General features: G+C 43.2%; 1 protein-coding gene across 9 annotated transcripts in view; it reads right to left on the bottom strand.

Moving 5' to 3' along the window:
* Osbpl9 (oxysterol binding protein like 9) overlaps window positions 1–23,545 on the bottom strand; it is a 145,080-nt gene that overhangs the window by 93,569 nt on the left and 27,966 nt on the right. For all 9 annotated transcript variants that reach the window (XM_052715064.1, XM_052715065.1, XM_052715066.1 and 6 more), the window contains exon 3: window positions 6,436–6,514. In XM_052715064.1, coding sequence (XP_052571024.1) covers window positions 6,436–6,514 — 79 coding nt within the window. The remainder of the gene's footprint in view (window positions 1–6,435; window positions 6,515–23,545) is intronic.

Below are 23,545 nucleotides of genomic sequence, written 5' to 3'. Positions count from 1 at the left end.
GTCTAAGCTGTTGATATTAGTATACTGGAGGCATCAATGCACTGATATGCTTGATCAACATGACTTTTTCTTAACTACCAGGTTGTATAATAATTCTGCATTTAAATAAATAACCCAGCTTTAATGGGCTGAGTTGAAAATGTTGGTTATCTGACCAACCGCAGACAACTGCTTCCACTGAGACTCAGAGTTCTAATTTAGGCTTCCTTTCAGTGCTTACAAGTGGTGTGTTTTATCTTAGGAAACTTGTATTACTCTAAAAACATCCAAATAAATTTATACTGTTTAAAGTTTGTACTGTTTAAAAAGATGTCCTCAGTAAAGCCCCGACTCCCTTTTGAGATAGGGCCTCACTACTGTAACCCAGGATGGCTTCAAACTTATGATCCTCCTGCTACCATGCCCAGCTACATCGTTTTCATCTTCTTAAAAATTAAAAAAAAAAAATATGCACCAAGTTTGCCGAAGGCAAGACACCCTTTCAATACAAATTCGATTGATCATATTGAGGGCACTCTATGATCAAGGCTAAGTCACTTGACTCTCTGCCTCTCACTCATCTATATATTTAAGAATGATCCTAGAGTTGTTGTGAGAGTTAACTGAAACACATGTGCAAATGCTATTCCAGACTCTGGATCTCAAGCTTTCAAACGCATTGTAGGCACTGGAGAGGCCCCATTCCAGAGCTTCCGGCTCCTAAGGGGCAGGAGATGCATTCCTAGCACATCCCCACATGGTGCTGAAGCTCGGTCTACAAACACACTTTAAGAACCACTGACCTAGATGGATCTGAGTGCAAATCCTGGCTCTACCACGTGGGCTTCCTAAAACTCAGTTTCTCCAACTCTAGAAACAAAGCTATCTGTAATTATGGGTTTAGCAATTACATAAGTCGTGTACACTGTTGAACAGCCTCTGGTTCATACCAGTTACTTAGTCGCAACCGGATAGTTGGTACCAACACAGCACTGAGTAATGGAACACAGGGAACATTAGGGCATGGTATTTTATACTTGCATTCAACTGCGCTGTTACTTGAAGGTCCTCCTACTTTACATTAATTCCTTCTTAATAAACTGATAGCTCACGAAAGCTAGGTGACTTACGTCTATAATACCAGCTCTCAAGAGCAAGTGCTAGGCTGGGAATATAGCTCCATTGGTAGAGAGCTTGCCTCATATGCATGAAGGCCTTGGTTTGATCCTGGCACCTCATAAACCTGACAAGGTAATGGACCCCTGTGATCCCAGATCTCAGGATGTAGAGATAAAGATAAAGCCAGCCTGGGCTGGCTAACCTGGTCACCAGCCTAGCCAATGTGTGAGCACCAAGTTCAGTGAGAGACCCTGGCTCAAAAAACATAAGGTAGAGAGTGATAAAGGAAGACACCTGATGTAGACCTAGCTTCCACACACAAGCACAGGCATTTACACATGACCAAGCACACACACACACACACACACACACACACACACACACACACACACACACAGACACACACACACACACATGCGCGCACACACGCACACACGTACACTCGCACACACGCATCCATCCTAACATCTCTGATTGATTGTTCTTCCCAGACTGCTGGCGTGCCATCCTATTTCACCTTAGCTCTTTGCTCACTGTGATCTCCTAGACAGACAACAGATACTACTGCCAATGTTTTTAACCAGTGGTTTAAAATCCGAAGGCTTTATTTGGCTCACAAAGGTGCAGTTTGGCCAACATTTTAAAAAATGTTTTAAAATGTTTAAAATGGAAATTTTACATACTCATTTCCCATTAAGTAAGAAAAACTGACTTCTCTTGAAAAGAAGTGGAGAATCTGCCAACGTTCAGCAAGCCTTACCAAAAGCCTTAACTGTCTGGACCAAGTACAGCAGCTTCCCCTCTCCACGGTGCTAGTCTTTATTATTATCCTTACATTTTATTTCATGTGGTATGTGTCTACATGTGCCACAGCACATGTGCAGGTCAGAAGGCAATTTTTGGGAGTCTGTTCTCTCCTTCCATCATGTAGGTTCCAGGAATTGAACTCTGGTCATCAGACATGCAGACCCCAAATTGCTAGTCTTTGTCTAGCTTTAATCCTACTTGGTCATTTAAACTTTCAACCTCTATTCTATTTAACAGCAATATGCTAATAACTATCTTCATTTGCACTTTAGCGCAGACTCCATTTCCATCTTCTCTGTGTCTTCAGACTAAATTCCTCAAGATTCCTGTTCTGGACTGTTTCAGATGTGACAAAATTCAACCGTGAACCAAGCTAAGAACACCATTACTATTAAATTCTCCTCCCTCAATTCTATTCAGTCACCAGCTCCTGCTGATTTTCCCCATTACACTGCTATGATCCATTCGGGCCCATCACAAGCCACAGCGATTTCACCACAGATAAATGGTCTATCCTCCTAGCCAAAAGCAATGCCTGCAGTTGTGCCATGGGTCCCATCAGCTCTTGCCTTCTCCAGAACACTAAGCCAACCCCCGCCCCCGCCCTCACCCCTTTTCTCTCCAGCATCATCAGCTCCTCCTCTCCATGGAATCACTGTTGTCAACACAGAAACGATGCTACTGTTTCTTTTGTCCTTAAACACAATTAAATCTCCCCAAACTCCCATGGCTCGAAACCCCTTCTTCTGCTCCTGCTATTGGCGCAGCAGAATTTGAAAGCACTCCGTCCTGGTTTACAGCGGCTCTTCTGGAGGTTTTCCAGAACTCTTCATGATTAACTCCAGGATGACATCATTTCTTACCACTCACTTCCCTAGTCTGTCAGCAGCGTCTGGCACAGCTGCTGATCCCTTTCCCTCCTAGAAAGCACTGTCCCCAGGCTTTGTCCACTTGCTTTTGTCACCAGTCTCTGTTGCTGATTCTGCCTCATCGTGAGGTCTCTAAAGTCCATGTTCAAGTGCCTACAGCGCAGTATTTGGACTTCTTTCTACTCCTATTCCCAAATTCTCACAGCCATAAATACTGTCTCTGTACCAGAGAGTCCCCAGATTTATTTTTCTAACCAGAAAATTTCCCCTGAATTCCACATCCAAGCTACACATACAGCGTCTTCACTGAATTCTCCTTTCTTCCAAACTAGCTCTTCTTGGAATCATCCTCTTCAGTTAATGTCAACACTGTTCTTTTTACCCCAGTCAAAACTCTCAGCGTCAACCTGAACCACATTCTACAACTCAACCTTCTAAATAAATACAATATCATGGGCCAGTCAGTGATGGCACAAGCCTTTAGTTCCAACACTCAGAGGCAGAGGCAGGCAGATCTCTGTGAGTTCGAGGCCAGCCTGGTCTACAGAACTAGTTCTATGACAGCCAGGGCTATTACACAGAGAAACCTTGTTTTGAAAAATAAAATAAAATAAAATAAAATAAAACATCCATTGAGTAGAATATGACTTAGCAACATAAAAGTAACTAAGTTATACAACAATATGGATGGTCTTTAAAATACTGTTCTGTGCTAAAACAAAGTAAGGCAAAAGAGAATATACATGATATGATCCCATTTAAGTGAAGCTCCCGACGAGCACGCTCACCTCTACTGACAGAAAGCAGATCAGTGATTGCCTAGCCCAGGGCTTAGGAGGTGGGCATCTGAAAAGGAAGCAATCTTTGGGAGTGATAAAAATATTCCATATAAGCCAGGCGGTGGTGGCACACACCTTTAATCCCAGCACTCGGGAGGCAGAGCCGGGCGGATCTTTGTGAGTTCGAGGCCAGCCTGGTCTACAGAGCGAGTTCCAGGAAAGGCGCAAAGCTACACAGAGAAACCCTGTCTTGAAAAACCAAAAAACAAAAAAAATTGTTCCATATGTTGACTGTGGTGGCAGCTATATGTAAATAAACTGACCAAAACCTACTAAATTATATGAGACATATATTTTTAAATGTTTTATCTGAATGTCTTTTTAAAATTGTCTATTATTATTATTATATGTTTCAGTATATGTGTAACATGACTGCACATATGATGGAGGGAGTTCAGGCATGCCACAGCACGTGTGAGGAGACCAGAGCACACCTTTATGGAGTTGGTTCTCTCCTCTCACCTTGAACTGGCCCCAAGGATCAAACTCATCAAGCTTTTTCAGCAAGAGATTTTACCCACTGAGCCTTCATCTCATCAGCCCCTCACGCATAAATGTTATTCCATGTTAATTATACACCGCCAGAGTTGATTAAGCACACATACAATCTGACGACTTTCTGCTACCTCCCTACCCCACTGGTACAGTATGGAAACTGTCACTCTTTCTCTCTTCTTATCTACAATAGCCTCCTAAACCGTTTCCTGGGTCTGTGCCCCTTGGCACCTTATTCTCAACACAGTGGCTGGAGCAACCCTGTAAAATATGACTCTCATCATGTCACTCCCTCTCTGATCAAAACATCCTAATGTTCTTTCATAGCAATCAAATTCTATTTTATTTTATTTTGGTAATAGGGTCTCACTCTGTAGCCCAGGCAGGCCTGAAACTCACTCTGTTGACCCTAGTTCTAGCCTGACACAGGAAAAAGATTACACTCAAATACGTTATGACACTATATATCAACCTGGATTTGCTTTCAATTCTCATCAGCAATTTAAGATCAAAAAGAATACCATACAATTTAAGTACTACCAGACACTGAAATGTTTCCTATCAAATTTGCAGATTTTCTTCTAAGCAAGTGTCGCTAAGTGTGAACTAACCTTCCTGATCATCTAAACCAATAAACAGTCTTAAGTTCTTTGTACAAGCTCACACTGCTTCACACCCTCCAACTACTACAGCAGAAAACAAACAATCTGACAGTCTGGAAACTCAGGGTTCATTTTCAAATTCTTATTTATCTTTATCATGTAAACAATGTCTTCTTTTATCAGCAAGCCACAGAAGTACAAAAATGCTAAGGAGATCAGTTTAACATCAATAATTTAAGGTAAGGTAGAGAGCCAAGGCTCTCTTTCCACCAAGCAAACAAAAGTGCTCTAGCCCAGAAGGGACTCCTCAGTAGCCGCAGAGCCCTGTGCTGCAGCCCCCTGCATCCAGCAGCTCCTACTACAACTGCAGTGAAGTATTCAACTTTGTTTGAGTAAAGAGTCCCAGTTACCTGCTTTGGCTTATAGGCAGCGTTGCATATTTAACCTAAAAACCAGGGCTGCTTTATGATTAAAAGGTTTTAGGAAGTCAAATGGAATGGAAATTTCCAGGGGAGCATCATTACTTAAGCAGTTCTAAACAAGTAATATTCTAAAGCACAGTTAATATTTACAGATAAGCATGACGACACATTAGAAATGTCACTATGGCATACACTGGCCTGGCTTTACTGTTCATAGGCAGCATCTTTCATTGCTACGTGTTAATTTCCTAAGCAAGACAATGAAGAAAACAACTACAGTACACTGCCTAGTGGAGGACAGCAGTGGCCTAAACATGTTTGCATAGCATCTATGGTCACCAGCAGACCTCATACCCACAGTTCTAAACTGTAACTGTGCTTAGTATTCATTCGCCTTGATGTAGCTGGCAACCATAACAGTGATAATCACTTACAGATGCAGAGAAAGTCTAACATCTCCAAACAATCTCATTTCTAAGTTTCCTGGACTGCTTTAAACCTAAAACAGAGGTTGTTCTGGATAGGCAAAATAAAAAAAAAAACAAAAAAACACCAGCACCAAAACTAACAGGCACTCCTAACAGACGACAGGGTCATTAGGACCAGATCACTAAGATCAGCTTTGATTCGCTGGTTTAGAGCCTCCAAAGCAAGATGAAATGCGAATGTTCATACAGTACCTTACCCTTTTTACCGGTGAGCCATAGCATGCAATGCCGAAACAGAGCAATGGCAGATGGCATTGGAGTTATTAACTACAGAAAGGATAAGAGCAGAGGAATGATGGCTGGCAGACAAGACACAGAAATGCAGATGGAATGAATACAAACTTGGAATTCTTGAAGCAGAGCAGAACCTTTCAGGCAAAGGCCGCCTCAGCTTCAACTGAATTTACATTTTGAGCTTCACAAGGACAAACACTGCAGCCTTCACATTCAGTCTTTAGACTCTTCATGCAGAAGCAGAAGCACACTTCTCGATAAAGAAGATCAGCAACCTTCTGTAAGCACAAGCCAGCAGCAGCAGCAGCCCATTACTCTTGCTTCTCACTGATTTTTTATCCTTTAAATTTTTAATCTCCAATTGCGGCCAGATCCACAGTCGCTTCAAATTAATGTGCATCCACTGCAGATACAAATCCCTGCCTAACCTGCAGTACCACTTCATCCAGAAGGTTCCTGTGCACTCGTTCATGCAGAATCAGTTGCAAAACCATTCAAGTCATTCAGCAAACAACCCACGAGAGAAGGGAAGAAGAAGCAGGCGGGACCATGAAGAGAAAGAATCTCTCCTTTCAGCTCACCCTGGAAGTGGAAGGTTTTCTGATCAACAGTTATTGTGAAGGTGCTGTCGTCCTCATCGTCTATACCAATCACAGCTCCCTGTGAAACAAAGAGCAAAATCCCAATAAGGCAAACAATGACATCAGCAATATTCACTACTGCTCCAGCCCTGGAATACCCGAAGCACCGAGGACACTGGAAGCAGGCTAGACGGAGCCGAGAAATCCGAGAACCTTGTTTTGCTTAAGGAGGAAGAACTAACGGAGAAGGGCTGGCAGGACGCCTTAGTAGCACCCTGCACGGAGACTTTCCATGCCTTGCGTAAGGGACATGGATGCAGTGGGAGGGGACAAACACAGAAGCTGACTCTGGAATCTGCTTAACAGCCAGCCACGGAGCCCTTCTGAGCTTTAAATTGCTCTCTAAAATGGGAGTCAGAAACGTACACCGCCCCAGGTTGTTGTGCGGTTCAAAGACAGCAGGTGCTCTCCATCAGGCTACTTGTGTATGGTGCTTGTTAGTGCAGAAACACCAGCTGACATTGCTCCAAAACACTGTCCAATGGCCAGATGCTCCCATAGCCACTTGTGCTCTGGTGGGCGCTGCAGTTTTCATACTGAGTTACTGTGTGCTCCCATGTCTGCCTCCTGCCACAAAACTGCTATGAGGTTTTGGGGACCCAGGACAATTTTACTTATTTTGACACACGGCACTCAAGTTAGAAAACATGACTTTCAGAATGCAGAGAGAGGGCAGGGAGCTACATTGGTTGGCTGTTTCGGGAACTTTTAACATTTTTTTATATACAACTATATGCATCCTATTCAGACATCCAGAATTAATCGGGGGGGGGGGGGGACTACACAAAATCAAAGTCTACAAGGCAATGTTCTCAAGGAATCAATACCTTGTACATCCCAAAGGGGCTAGAGAACAAACACAACACACTACAGAAGTACATTACTCTCACACAGTCCATTATTAGATACCTTAACATGAAGGGTCAAAAGAATGGAGGGAAAAACAAACCACAACCTCATCACATGAAAACAGTGGTACGTAGGGTAATTACTATTATCTCAAGAATATTAAGAACTAAATATTTATTCATTTCTTCCCTAGATACCATATAGCCAACCCTCACCTCGACCTAAGTTCTACAGACCTTACTTAGCTTACTTACTGCAGAGTAGGTAAGAAATTGTGTCCCCATTCTCAAATACAGAAATGTCTGCAGACTTAGTCTAGATCCAACAAGAAGCTCACAGCAGGACCAGGACTGGATACCATTAGCATGGCACCTCCGAGTCCAGCACAGTGAGCACAGACACCCCATCATGTACTAGAGCAATTCATTCTGGTTAACTTTACTTTGTTGTTAATGAGGCCAACTTCATGAATTTCTAATAACTCAAACACTCCCTGGGTCCAAATACAAATACAGCAGCACTTAATAACCAAGTACAAGAATGTGTTCTAGATGTAGCTCTGATTCATGGAACAATGGTCCTTGCTTTTAAGGCCCTTCTGCTCCGGAAGAGCAGATAAAACACACAGAGAAAAGTGCAGCACACTCCCAGCAGTGATCTCTACCAGGATGAACCTTGGAAACAGTATCAAAGCAGCTTGTCACTAAGGAAATAACCACAATGGACAAATACACAAGATGGAAAGTCGTTGAGTAGTTCCCTGAGGGTATGGTGAACAGGGACTGAATCTAGTAAGCAGGGCCGGGAAGGGTTGGTTTGGAGACAAGGTGCTGCTATCGTGCCCAGAAGGCCTCAACTCCTGGACTCAAACTCTTGTGTCTCGGTTTTCCACTGGAATTGCAGGCATACATCATTATACTGGCTGGCATTATATTTCTCCATGGAGTGATGAAAACATTCTAAAATTGACCGTATCATTGTGGACGTTGAACAATCTTACGAATATACCAAAAACATTAACCACATACTTCAAATCAATATACTATACAATTTTCTTTCTTTAATTTAGGGTCTCATATAACCCAAGTTGGCCTCTAGTTCTATTTAGCCAAGGATGACATTGAACTCCTGATCTTCCTGCCTCTGCCTCTTGAGTACTAGAGTTAATGGTATGTGTATCAATCCCCGTTTATTTGATGTTGGGGATTCAGTTCACATGCTAGACAAGCACTCTACCAACTAAGCTGCATCCCCAGGCTCAGAATGTAAATTATAACTCAACTAAGCTGTAATACCCACTTCCAAATGCCTGTTCATTCTTTCTTTAGCGTTTCTTAAGTTTGCCCATCATCTAATCACTCAAGACAGTATCAGGAGGGCTCACAAATGCTCTCATCCCATAACTTCTCTGCCTATTTTGAACTTGTACCTTTGTTTTTTCTCCTTCAGGGCTGGGGACTGAAACTAGGGCTTCACGTCTGCTAGGCAAGGCAAGCTACACTGAGCTGTCTCCAGCCGGGAACGGGTATCCTAAGTTCACCATATCCACAGCTGCTGACCCAAGGGGAGCAGCTTTCACCAATTTCTTGCTCCCTGATGCAGTCTGTCTTCAGTCTGGACCCCGTCTGAGACAGTCTTTGCTATTGCCAGAGAAGTATTTTCTAAAGTGCCAACTTCAGGAGACACATCTTTTTAAAATGTTCCTTGGCTTTCCATAAACTAACAAAGTCAACATTACTTCTAATGCTCTTCCAGGCTGCTCAAGTCTGGCTCAGCTAACCTTTTCTACTGTCATCCCTCAGCCATCTCCTGCCCCGCCACAGAGAGAACCCTGTATGTGCTCAGTTTCAGTATTTCTTCCACACACCAAAAAAACAGCAGGCTCTCTTTTGAGAATCATTTTTCCAGCTTAGTTCATTTCCAGCTCATTTTCTAAACAAAACCCACCACCTCCCCTAGCTCCCTCCTGCTCTGTGAAAACTGCCCAGTTCTGAACCTTGTCTCTATCCCAGCATCCACGCCTCCTCCTATCAGGGCATCCCATGGCCACGTTAGTACTCTACACCTGCTGTTACCTGCTCCTCCTTAGCGCCTTCGTGCCTAAACTGTACCTCAGAGAGCTTTCCCCACAAGAACCTCTGCTAAGTCTAACATGGGAAAGGCACTCCGTTTGGGTCCACTGCACTTCCTTAAAGGCTTTTAAACCTGTTTACTAGAACTGGAGTCTCCTAGAACAGGAGTCTCCTGCTCCAATCAGGACATGCCATTCCCTGAGTGTCCTTCAGTACAGAAGGATACTGCACCTGACATTCGGGCCTCTCTATCTGGTGTGTTCAAAAACAATCTTCCCTTGAAAATACCCTAGATTGAGGCTAGAGAGATGGCCCAGCAGTTAAAAGCACTAACTGCTCTTCCGGAGGACCAGGGTTTAATTCCCAGCACCCATATGGCAGCTCACAACTGTCTGTAACTCTAAGATCTGACACCCCCACATAGACATACATGCAGGCAAAACACCAATGCACATAAAATAAATTAAAATAAAATAAATAGTAAATACCCTAGATCTACATTGTTCAATGCTGTAGTCGTTCAGTCCTGTGTGACCATTTAAATTTAATTATAATTAAAATTAAGCAACATTTAGAAACAACTGAAGTCAAAAGTGCAGCTCTTCAGCAAAGCAATGCTTAACACCAATAAGGCCCCAGGTTTGGTCTCCAGCACCAGAAAAAGCACACTGGAATGTCAAAGGCTCAATAGGTTCGGAAAGCTAGTGGGTACGGAACTCGATGGCACAAACACAGACCATTTTCATCACTGGAAGTCAAAAGCACTGTAGCACCACAAAGAGGACAACGCTGGCTGGCCACTGAGAAGAAAAGGACAGCGCAAAGCTACTGCCAAGTGAACATCTGCAATGAGTGGGGCACCATGCTAGGCACTTTACACACACTCACTTTGCAATGTAACCTACACAAATGCTGTGTACCAGGTCAGTGAAGAGCAACTCCCCTGTGTAACTCCTACTCTCTTCCCCATCCCTCACCCTCAACACTAAGGTTGAGAATTTATTTTGCAGGCGAGTGCAGTACTCACACACCCTGATCAAAGGACAGCCCTCCTTTATCAGACAAGACCATGGAGGGCTTGCCTTGGGAAGGAGGGATGCAGTGTTGTGAGGGAGGACGGGAGTAGACTGGCCAATCAACTGGAGCTTCCCTGGGGTGACAGATGTTGCAAGCAGAGCGCCCTTACATGAAGTGAGGTAAACACTGTTCCTGAACATTATGAAGTCCTGTCTGTCTTGAGTTTTATACAAATGGACTCATGTGTCTTTTTTACCCACTCTCACACAAAATGTTTGTGAAATTCACCTATGTTGCAGGTAGCACAGTTTGTTGAGGGTTTTTATTTGTTTTTATAGTTGTGCTTCTATATGGCTATTCACAACGTATCAATTTCACTGTGAACAGACACACTGCCCTAATTTTACACTAGGACAATGCTGTTATGGAGACTGTTGCTCTTTTCTTCTGCACAGTAACTGGGGGGTGGATTGACTAGATCAGGGGCATGCACATGTTGGTCCACAGACGGTCAAGGGTTAAGAGTAGTTGTTCCGTTTACACTCCCACTGCATGAACAAACACATTTGAAATCACCCAGCAGTGACCACTGACATCCAACAGTGGTTTAATTTCTCTGGTAACTGATGAAGTATCTTTCCATGTTTATTGCTACTTGACTATCCTTTGTGTGATGGTTCAGTGTTGTCAATGAGCAAGAAACAGACCCTCTTCTATTTGCAGATTTCTTTCTATTGACCACAGTATCTGCCGCCTGCCTTTTGCATCTCCTGCCCTCTGAGGAACAGTCCTTAACTTTAATTCCTACCCTACAATGCACTGAACTTATACTTCATAGTTGTGCTTTCTGTGTATCCTTCAAGAAGTCTTTCTCAGTCCTAAGGCCAAGAAAATATTTTCCTACATTGTCTTCTAGAAGCCCTTGTATTTCAGTACTCCCACTCTTCTTGGCCTTTTTATGTTCTAAATCAACACTGGCATCACAGTCTTGGCTGGCCATCTACAGAAGTAGGTGAGAACATGGAACCTCTCTTCTGAGGTCTTCGAAAGTGGCTGAAAAAGCCAGAACCAGGAGTGGCATTCTTGACCCTTTAAAAAGGTCAGAGTCGACTCAACAAGCTGCATGCATGAGTGTGTGTACACAGCAGCACACTGACTGGGAAGGCCACTGATTGACAGGTTCAGTTTCAACAATGCTTACAGTTCCTGGATAAAGGTTTCCAATCATCTTTGCTAATCATTATCCCTCCACTTACTCCATTCCCCATCACCTTTTCTCAGATCTCTTACTCAGCAAATTTTCTCTCCTCCTCACCAGCCCCAGCTGTGTTTACATACATGCAAGTCTCTTCTTCTCTGACAGAGTAAGGACGCTCTGAGTCTGATCCACTCCAGCAATTAGACTATTTCTCTAATTCCCTTCCAGTCAAGATTATCCAGTCACCCAAGCCTCCTGCCTGTAATTCATTTCATCCTTCCGTTTCCTGAAGATACCTAGCCACACTGGCTTTACCTCACATTAGGTGACTTTATGCCTGGTTTACCCGGAACAGTTCTGGATTATTCCTGTTGTCCTGGCACAATAATGAAGAACTTCCCCTTCACTGTCAAGACTGTCCAGGTTTCAGAGATGGTCACACTCCACCACAGCTTTGCCCTAAGACTCTAACCTCCCCTCTAGACTCACCTCTCACCAGCTTCTGCACTTGAACTGCTCAAGGTTTACCAGTTGTTGCAAGTTCTTTCCACAACCATGTATCTCCAGTTGTTCCCTCTGCTACATCCTTCCTCTCATCTACCTGGATTTGCTCCGCCTTTTTGTTATCTGGAGCAAAGTGCCTCTTGGTAACTCACACATGGAATGGTGCTCTATGATCAAGGAAACTGTTGTGCTAACCTCCCCCAAAATACCAACATTTTTATTGTGTTGCTTTTAAGGCTCATTACACCATGATATACATTTATATTCCATGGCCTCTCATGACTTTTCTCTGAGGTTTTCGAATGGTCAGTTTTTCATGCTCCATCAGTACTTTGTAGCACAATGTAGCATGAATTTTAATTGGTCTTAATTTCCTGTCTCCTCCCACCTAATCCTCCTCTCTCTGCCCAGCCACATCACTCCCTGTCTCCACCTCCCCAGTGCTGGGATTAAAGGCGTGAGACCCCAAGGGCTGGGATCAAAGGTGTGTGCCACCACTGCCTGGCCTCTATAGCTAACTAGTGGCTTAGCTCTGCACTCTGATCTTCAAGCAAGCTTTATTTGTTAGATCACAAACAAAATACCACCACAGTATTTGATGCATACTGCTTCAGGCTGCAAACAGTAACTACAGCTCCAGAGTCTTCCCCCAGGTGTGTGTTGGTCTAAATAGGAATGGCCCCCATAGACTCATGTGTTTGAATGCTTGGCCCATAGGGAGTGGCACTACTAGGTGTAGCCTTGTTGGAGTGGGCGTGGCCTGTTACAGTAGGTGTGACCTTGTTAGAGAAAGTATGTCACTGTGGAGGTAGGCTTTGAAGTCTCCTATGCTCAACCTATGCTCAGTGTTGCACACAGTCTCCTTCTGCTGCCTATGGATCAAGATGTAGAACTCTCAGTTCCTTCTCCAACACTGTCTGCCTGTACGCTGCCATGTCCCACCATGATGATAATGGACTAAACCTTTGAAAATTACAAGTCAGTCTCAATTAAATGTTTTCCTTTATAACAGTTGCCATGATCATGGTGTCTCTTCACAGCAATAAACACTAAGACAAAGAGGATGGATTTCTTAGTTTTCACTTTCTCTTTTTTTCTATACACACAGAAATACTTTAAGCTTGAATAACGGTTCAAATGCCTAAGATGGAAATAGTTTTGCCTTCATAATTTGCAAAACTAGACAAGATTCTGGCCATTCTGTGGATTTTTTGGCATACAAGATAAAAGTAGGTTGGTGAACTGATTCCAAAGGTAACAAAGGAATGATTACTTCAGAGCATAAATTGCTCACATACCCCCTAAAAGGAACATGGCTGATGTGAAACGATGTTAAGTGATTTCCCCCATACACTAACCACACACTGCCCCTTGCTGCAGAAATGACAGTGAAACTTTACATTCATACAGAGCTTTGAACATGCTTGCTGAGATTTAGGGTGAACAACTGGTAACTCATCTTTAGAGAATAGAAAACAGGCTCAAAGAGGTAAAGTGTTTGTTCAAAGACAACACTTAAAAGGTTATTGCCAGTTCCAGCAATTCCTGATACAAAGCAATATTTACTAATGACTTCAGCAAACTTACTGAATACCTCTACTGTGTCAGGAACAGGAACAGCTAGTAATATAAAAGAAATAAGATGTATCCGCACCCTGAAGGAACATGCAAGAAGAAGGAAAAAGAAGTCAGTGTATAAAGGGAGCAGAAATGCCTGCATTCAAGCTGCTCACAAAGGTGCTGAAGGGAGGGCCTGCCATAGCATCATTCATTCATTCACTGTTTCAACAAGTACTGAGGTTTTCAGGCACGGTTTTAGGCTCCAGTAATATACTAAGCAACTTGGGGTGGGGGGGGTTGGTTTTTTGGAGACAGGGTTCCTCTGCCCTGGCTGTCCTGGATCTCATTCTGTAGACCAGGCTGACCTCTAACTCACAGAGATTCACCTGCCTCTGCCTCCGAGTGCTGGGATTAAAGGCATCTGCAACCACTGCCCTGCACGACGTTTTTTTTTTTTTTCATATTCATCATTTGTTTACTGAAGCTGAACACACACACACACACACACACACACACACACACACACACACACACACACCTTCCACCCTGATAATCTATATATACTATCCATGCTGAGAACATACCTATTTTTTCCCTCCTATTTCCTTTTATATGAGTTGAATATACATTTCATTTTTAAGTATTTTGTTTGCTTGCTTAATGACTTCATGCATTCTTTAGGTTTTCGGTTGTTCTTAATTTGTAGTTCTTCATTCTTCTTTGGATATTAATCCTTTGTCAAACATATGCCTCCTATTTTTCCTCTTGTCCATAGGTTACCTTTTCCTCTTTGATTGTGGTAATTATTTGGCTGTTATTCAGGTCCTCCAGAAGGGGTTAGATACCCCGGAGCTGGAGTTATAGGCAGTTGCGGGTCACCTGAATTGAGTGCTAGGAATTGAACCCAGGTCTCTGAAAGAACAGTATGCACTCTTAACCACTGATCCATCGCTCCAGTCCCTCAACATCCCAAGTTTTTGCTCAAGGCTAGTCATACAAAGACATTCTCTGTAATTGCTTTCACACTCACTCCGTTATTGGCAGGGGCTGTGCTTATGTGTCAAGGCACACATGTGGAGGTCAGAGGACAACTTATGGGAGTTGGTCCTCTCCTTCCACCACGTGCGCCCCTGCAATAGAACTCGGGTCATCTGGCAGCAAGCATCTTTACCCACTGAGCCATCCCACCAGAGCTTCTGTACGTTCCTGTGGATTTTACAGACATAATCAGTCTACAAATATGAGTACCTTACTTTTCCATTCTGACCTTTTCTTCTCTGTTCCTTATTCTCATAGCACGACATATGCCAGGCCCACTGTGTAGTTTCCTTTTGCTTTCTCTGTTTGACATTCTAGGACCTGCGGGTATAACAGCGAAGCAGCAGCAAACATAGGACCCTATCTTGCTGCTGAACGAAGACTGTGCGGCTAGGCAATTACCTGGGAGTTAAAGTGCTCACTGTGAAAGCTTCTGTAAGAGCCCTGGAGCTTTTGCTTGGGTCCCCTGAACCCACATGAATGCTCTTCTGCCTATAAACCCAGCATCTGAAGGCAGAGACAGGGAATTCCTGAAGTAAACTGGTTAGCATGGCAAGCTCAGAGTTCACTTGAGCAACCCTGCCTTAATAAGGTGGAGAACGATTGAGGAAGACTCAGTGTCAACCTCAGGCTTCCACACATAGATGCACACACATGAGGACATGCATGCATACCACATACACATATAAAAAAGAAAGAAAGAACTCATATACTGCTTCATTATTAAGTACACAACAGCCTTTTAACAAACATTCTTTTTTTGTTTTTTCCAGACAGGGTTTCTCTGTGGAGCTTTTGGTGCCTGTCCTAGATCTCGCTCTGTAGACCAGGCTAGCCTCAAACTCACAGAGATCTGCCTGGCTCTGCCTCCCGAGTGCTGGGACTAAAGGTGTGCGCCACTGCTGCCCGGCGCATTCTTTATGAGGTTTAGGAATGCTCATTTTGGCCAGGTCTGATAGCACACGTCTTTATTCCAGTACTCAGGAGGTAGAGGCAGGCAGAGCTCTGAGTTTCGAGCTAGCCTGGTCTATATAGTGAGCTCCAGGACAGCCAGGACTATATAGTGATACTATATATATATAATATATAATATATATATTATATATAATATATATACACACACATATATATCTGTGTGTATATATGTATATGGTATCCATATATAAATATAGATAAAGTATAAATATATATATATTTATAAAGTTTATTTTGATCTGGGTGTGGAGACAAATGCATATCATCCCAGCACTTGAGAGGTAGAGGCAGGAGAGTCAGGAATTCCAGGATATTTTCAATGTCAAATTCACAGGGAACAGACAGAGCTAGCGAGCCCTAAATCAACAGAGTAATTTTTCATCGTGAAATGACAAGACAGTGATAGCATTTCTTGTGGGACACAGGCTTGCAGGCTAGAGAAGGACATTTTTAAGTTTATACATTAATCTAAATTATCTCCCCACATCTGCTCTGGATGTCACTTACTATTAGATGCAGCCCAATACCAGAGATATGGAAAAATGTCATAGGGCTAAAATAAAGCATTAGCATCCATCAGTGCTGAAGGTATTAATAATCTAATGTGGTATGCTGCTGATCTCTCATCATGAGCTAAGAGAAAAGAGAACAGATGATGTCTCCATGGGGACTCAATCCACTTATACCCTACACACGACAGATACATGTCATACAAGTTGAGTATCCTGAGTTACAAAAGAAAATCTGAAATCCAAAGCACTATAAAATTCAAATTTTTCTGAGGGCTAACCAGGCAACACAAACAGAAAATTCTACACCTGATTTCATGTACTAAGACACAAAAAAACTGTATAAAATTACCTGCAGGTTATGTGTATAAGGTATACATGAAACATAATTGAATTTCACATTTAGACTTTGGTCCCAGCCCAAAAATTGATCATTATGTATATGCAAATATCCCAAAGTTCAAAAGAGAAACATTTTCTGGCCCCAAACATTCCATATTGGGGATATCTGTACTCTTCACTGTACTAGGTTACTTTTAAGTCATATGCAGATCAATGGTTTTCAAAGTCCTTTTATTTAACATTAAACCTTTGTTGACCTATAATTCATCTCACTATGGTGATCCCTAAGCCTCTTCAGGACATCAGAATCTGGGATTCATCTGCATCAATAGTGCCTGAGACCAATGATCTCAGCTACTTGAGGGGCTGAGGCAGAGAATCACAAGTTCAAGGCCAGCTTGGGCATCAGTAAACCCTGGTCTCAAAAAGTTAAAAGGGGACTGGGAATACCACTCAATGGTGGATTGCTTATCTAGGATCTTTAAGGCAGTAGGTTCAATCTGTACTACTTTTCAAACACATGAACAAATTTGATGCTGACAATCCTGTGAGTGAATAGTATAATACCCAGTCTTGTTTTGTTGCTTTTTAAAAATTATTTATTTATTTATATTTTATATGCATTGATGTTTTGTCTGCATGTATGCCTGTGTAAGGGTGTTGGAACTCCTGGAACTGGAGTTAGAGAGTTTTCAACTGTCATGTGATTGCTGGGAATTGAACTCAGGACCTCTGGAAGAGCAGTCAGTGCTCTTAACCACTGAGCCATCTCTCCAACCAGTTTTTTTGTTTTGTTTTGTTTTGTTTTGTTTTAAAGAGCTCAAAAATGAGTGGGAAGAGTTGGCTCAATTCATAAAGCTAGTTAAAAGGCAGAATTCATTTTTAACTCCCATTCCACAGACACCATGCTCTTGTCTCTACCTCACACATCTCCTTAATGCTGTCACTTACACATTTTGCAGGTATTTCCTGAAAATGTTTATATTTTGCTTTCGGATAAAACATAGTTTATCAGACCCCAGCACCAACCATCGCTATTTCCTCAGGTCAGGGGCGCCATCTAGTGGTACATACTTTGTAACCAACAAAGTCAAAATTTTGCTGACAGGTATACTGGTTCAAACCTGTAACCACAGCACTTGGGAGACAGTGGCAGGATTGCCATAAGTTTGAGGATAGCCAAGACTACATAGTGAATTCCAGACCTACCAGGCCTATCTACAAAGCAAGTCTCTGTCTGAGAGAGGGGAGGGCGGAGGGAGGGAGGGAGGGAGGGGGGAGTAGGTGGGTGGGTGGGTGAGCGAGTAGGTGGGTGTTTTTCACTTCCCTATTTTCTCTCTGATTTTCTGCTGCTTTGCAACAATGTGGCATGTCTGCATTAATTCTCCTAGCCTGGAGGAATCCGGGGCTGGGGAAGCTGTTCAGCCGGTAGAATGGTTGTCTAGAATGCAACAGGGCCCTGGGTTCAATCTCCCAGTACTTCCTAGGTCAGGTAGAGTGGGCCATGCCTGTAATCCCCGCATCTAGGAGGTAGACTTAGGAGGATCAGTCCAAGGTCTTATAGGGAATTCAAGGCCAGCTTGAGCTAGAGACCCTGCCTAAGAAAAATAATAATAATAATAATAAATGGAACCCTAAACTACTGAGGATTAAAGGCAGCTTGGGAACGGGAACAGACCAAAGTTGAGTCTAAGGTGTGGCCTTGATAAATTACTAAAAGTCAACTTAGTCTCAGAAGTGCCTGGAAATGTGGTTCAGTAGTGGAGTGCTTTCAGAGCATTACCAAGCACTGAACTCAATCCCTAGCTCCAGAAAATACAATTGCTAACCTTGACACCTTGCAAGTGTCTGAACTAGATCTGTGTGTCTGAGGCAGTAAGATGTGGGCTACCTGGGATCCTGCATGAGATTTTCTACAGTGATCCCAACTTGTCTGCAGAGCACAATCAACCAGAGACTCTGTAAAACTAAAGATTCTAGAACCTGACTCTAAAATAAGGTGTGTAGAAGGGGGCTCCTGGAAACCTATATTTAAAAAAAAAAAAAAAAAAAAACGCCCAGATGTTTCTCACACAGGAAGCAAAAGGAAAATCTATCCCCTCCTCCTTCTTTTTGGGGTAGGATCTCATGCAGCCCACTCTAGCCTTGTGCTGGCTAGATTTATGTCAACTTAGCACAAACTATAGTAATCTGAGTGGGGAAACCTCGAATGAGAAAATGCCTCCACAAGATTAGGCTGTGGGCAAGCCTGCAGAGCATTTTCTTAATTAGTTATTGATGGGGGAGGGAGGGCCCAGCCCATTGTGGGTGGTGCCATCCCTGGGCTGGTAGTCTTGGGTTCTATAAGAAAGCTGACTGAGCAAGCCATGTGGAGCAAGCCAGTAAGCAGCACTCCTCTGTTGTGGGATATTTTGATAGCACTCTGACACTCCTGAGACTGCCAATAAAGTTAAACCTTGAATCAGAGGGTGGAGTCAACACTCAGCTGCCCAGAATTAACCATGGAGTTTTTGGGACCCAGATTAAAATAGAGAGACACAAGAAGGAATAGGGAGGGGCTTAGACAGATTTGTGGGCCTTTTTGATGTGGAAATGTGGAAAGGCAGGGTCAGGTGATCATTCCTCTGTCGCTCCTTGGATCTATCAGGTTTTTACCCCAATATTTGACTCCTGAAGTAACTGCTTCATCTGGTGCTTCACCCCTCCATGGCCTCTGTGTCAGCTCCTGCCTCCAGGTTCCTGCCCTGTTTGAGTTTCTGTCCTGGCTTCCTTCAGTGATGGACTATGATATGGAAGTATAGGCCAAATAAGCTTTCTTGTTTCACTGCAGCAATAGAAACTCTACCTGAGACAGGCCTTATCTATCTCACTATGTAACACAAGTTACAGTGCTGGGATCAGGGGCATGCACTACCCAGGCCTGGTTTTATGCAGTGCTGAGGACTGAACCCAGGGCCTTGTGCATGCGAGGAAGCACTACCAACTGAACTGCATTCCAGCACTGTCATAAATACATTTTATTACCCTCCCCCATCAATGTGCCACGTACCTAATTCTCACAGAATTCTGCTAGAAAGGCGTTATAATTCCCACTTAAAGAAAACTCAAATTCAAGCTTATAGCTTCCCTCTTTCAGTCAACCAAACAAAGGTTAAAATGAGATTTAGATGCAGGTTTCTGTAGGTTCTTCTCTGTCCTGCTATGCAGCAGGCAGGATTCTTAGAATGGCACCTGTTCTTGGACAATCTCCTCTCCTGGGACTATGGATGCAAACTGGATACGATAAGATCACTGCAAAGCCTATGTTACATGAAACATCAAAAAGACTGTCTGACCTGACGTAACTGCACGAGCCTTCTAAAGACAGCTCTTTCTGCAGCTGGCAGCAGAATGGGAAGTCAAGAGGGCTCACACCACCAGGGGCCGATGTAGACTGCTGACTCCTGAAGAGGACCCATGGCAGGTAAGCACAGCCCTGAAAGGCTGAGTGGGGGCCACAAGTGACGGCAACAAAGAGACCTTGTAGGTTTAACTACAAACAACTAAATCTAACCAACAGCCTAGAAGATTCTTAGAGCCTCCAGATAAGGACCCATCCCAGATAACTTCTTCATTACAGCTTTCTGAGTCTTAGCAGAAAATCCAAGTGAGGCAGAGAGGCAGGTAGATCTCTGTGAGTTGGAAGTCACAATGTGTGTTTTTGTGTATGGTGGTAAAATGTATCAGGTCTACAGCACTAAGGACATTTATCCATCTCCAGAGACTACCTTTCTCTCTCTCTGCCAGTCAGGTTTAGTTCTATCCTAGGTCTCTACGGTACCCAGCCTCTGGGTCTTGGCCCTCAGGGGTGAGCTCTCTCTCTCATGGTAGGCCAGGTCTTGGCCCTCAGGGGTGAGCTTTCTCTCTCATGGTAGGCCACATAAGTTGTTTTGGGTTTTTGTTTTTTTCCATTTTTCAAAACAGGGTTTCATTTGTAGCCCTGGCTGTCCTGGAACTCTCTCTGTTGACCAGACTGGCCACCTGCCTCTGCCTCCAGAGTGCTGGGATTAAAGGTGTGCGCCATCATCACTGCCTGGCCAGAAACTCCATTTCTAAACTCAAACAACTCCACACCCACCAAATAACAACTTGTTTCCCATGTCTAGGCTAGAAACCACCATCTTATTCCAGTTTGTATGAATTTGATGACTCTTCATATCTAACAGGACTCACGATATTCGTGTTTTGCAGCTATCTTATTTCACTTAGCATACCACCCTCAAGGTCCATCATGTCAGCATATGTGAAATATTCCTTTCTTTTCTTAAGGCTAAATAGTATATTGTCTCAGTTTCTGCTCCAATTGTTGTGATAAAATACCCTGAGACAAAAGCAATGCAAGAGATAAAGAATCTATTTCAGCTCCCTTTCTTAATTTATATAGTCCAGAATCCCAGCCCAGGGAATGGTGCCACCCACAGTGGGTAGGGCTTCCCATCTCAATTAACCTAGCCAGAATAATCCGACAGGCATGCCCAGAGGCCCACCTTCCTGGTGATTCTAGATCTCATCAAGGTGATGACTGAGACAACCCGTCACAGTATTCTACTGTGTTTCTGTGTATATTTGCATATGATATATATAATATTTTATTCAGTTTTCTGTGTATAGGCACTTGGAATATTTAGCTTTGGGGCCATTTTGACTAATACTGTTACGAACAAATGGTGCACAAACATTTACTTATGTCCTTGTTTCCATTTTTTAAAATATATAAATGGTTGTGGGCTGAAACAAAGTCATTATCTTAAAAACTGGGCAAGTGAAAGGAAATAATGAAGCAGTTATCCTGCCTATTTGAACCGCACTGTTAGGTAAACAGATCAGAGAGGGAAAGAAAGCCCTCATAAAATTAAGCCTCACAAGATTAACATAAATATAGACTATCTCTATTTTGCCAACTCCGTGTGAGTTAATGAGTATAAGTATTCACCAAGCATTATCATCCGACACTATCAATAAGGAACAAGAACTGGACACATGTGTCTCCTGAAATAAGAACACACCTACAGTCTTGTCAACAGGATCAAATGTGAGTCTGAGTCAGTCTCTCTCTGGGTGCAGCTACCAATCAGAGCAGAACAGAGGAGAGGAAGGTGCCGAGCTACACCAGAGTAGTATCAGTAAAATGCACACTATGCAAATCCCACAGGTCTAAGGGCAGGATGCTTCAGTGGGTAAACTGTGAACAAAAGGCACAGAGTTTTAAAATAAGCAAATCAAAACTACAAAACTGCTGGGTATTGGCACACTGTAATTCCAGTACTCGAAAGGCAGAGACAGAAGGATCACCTGAGCTTAGGAATTGGAGACCAGCCTGGGAAACACAGTAACACATCTACAATTTTCAATTTAAAAACTATAAAATTTAGGGATGTCACACCGTAAAATCACAAAGCACCGCAGAGGGTGATTAGTTAGAGGCAGGAGGCATAAGCGGACTGGGACACATACCAAGCTTTCGGGCAGCTGGCAAAGTTCTCTCTCTTAACCTGAGTGCTAGGCACAAGGGTTAAGAATTCAACTATATTTAGAAACCAAAGCCAAGAACTAAGCCAGCACTTTAACAACAAGACAGTGGCCTAACCCCAAATACAATCTGCTGACCTGCTGTCTCAACACAGCCCTGCCAAGCCTCACCACTGGCCTATCTCAAGCCAAAAAAGCAGTTAAAACCAGAGGCAGTGGAAACTGGGATCAATACCAAGTACTCAGAAAGCAATCTGACCACGACAAGAGGAATCACAGGAAAATTTAAAAATATAGAAGTAAGCCGGGCGATGGTGGCGCACGCCTTTAATCCCAGCACTCGGGAGGCGGATCTCTGTGAGTTCGAGGCCAGCCTGGGCTACCAAGTGAGTTCCAGGAAAGGCGCAAAGCTACACAGAGAAACCCTGTCTCGAAAAACAAAAAACAAAACAAACAAACAAAAAAATATAGAAGTAGAAGGCAGGTGTGATTGGTCATGCTGCAACCCGATACTGGGGAAGCTGCGACAGGAGGATCACCATGAATTCAAGACCAGCATGCAACAGTGAGATGCTGTTTCAAAACAACAGGAAAGAAGACCAAATAAAACATTAAAAAAACAGCCTAAGTTACTTTTCTCTGTGAGTTTGAGGCCGGCCTGGTCTACAGAGTGAGTTCCAGGGCAGCCAGGGCTATATAAAGAAACCCTGTCTCAAAAAGAACAAACAAAAAAAAATCTTTATGCTGTCATATATTCAAGTTAGTCTAGTTTCCATTCTGCAAACCAGCCATACTTACTCCCATCTCAATTCAAGACGTTTCCCACTATGCCTAAGTTTAGAATTGTTTTCCAATTCTTGGTAGAACTGAATATCAAACACATTCACATCTTCAAAAGTAAAGGCTACCCTACAGTCCAGTTCAAAGCACCACTAACAGAAAATGATAAGGGTCGGGAGGAGGGGGATGGAGAGATGAAGTGGAGAAAGCTGCCAGAGGCTGAGGACCCAGCTGGGGACAGGACTCATACAGAGGAGATAATCTGGGCTGGGCCCCGGCCACACACTGCTCTTTAGCTTTTTTTGAGATGTGTGATCAGTGCCATAGACAAGCCAGACTTCGAAGACCCAGAATAAAAAATGCCATGCCAAATGTCTTTCTTTCTTTGGAGACAGGGTCTCACTATGTAATTTTGGTTAACATGGAGACCAGGCTGGCCTCCAACTCAGAGATCCAGCTAAGCTTCCCAAGTGCTATGTAAAATATCTCAGTAAGTTGTATTAGCCAGATGATGGTGGTGCATGCCTTTAGTAGCAGCACTTGGGGGACAGAGACAGGCAGACCTCTGTGAGTTCAAGGCCAGCCTGGTCTACAGAGTGAGTTCTAAGACAGCCAGGGCAACAGAGAGAAACCCTATCTCAAACAACAACAACAAAAAAAAAGTTTTATTAACTATGTGTTAAAATAATAGTTTAGAT

Source organism: Peromyscus californicus, unplaced genomic scaffold (assembly GCF_007827085.1).
Source record: "Peromyscus californicus insignis strain IS unplaced genomic scaffold, ASM782708v3 Scaffold_5__1_contigs__length_169319896, whole genome shotgun sequence".
Lineage (NCBI taxonomy): Eukaryota > Metazoa > Chordata > Mammalia > Rodentia > Cricetidae > Peromyscus > Peromyscus californicus.
This window is presented reverse-complemented; position numbering and strand designations above follow the sequence as displayed.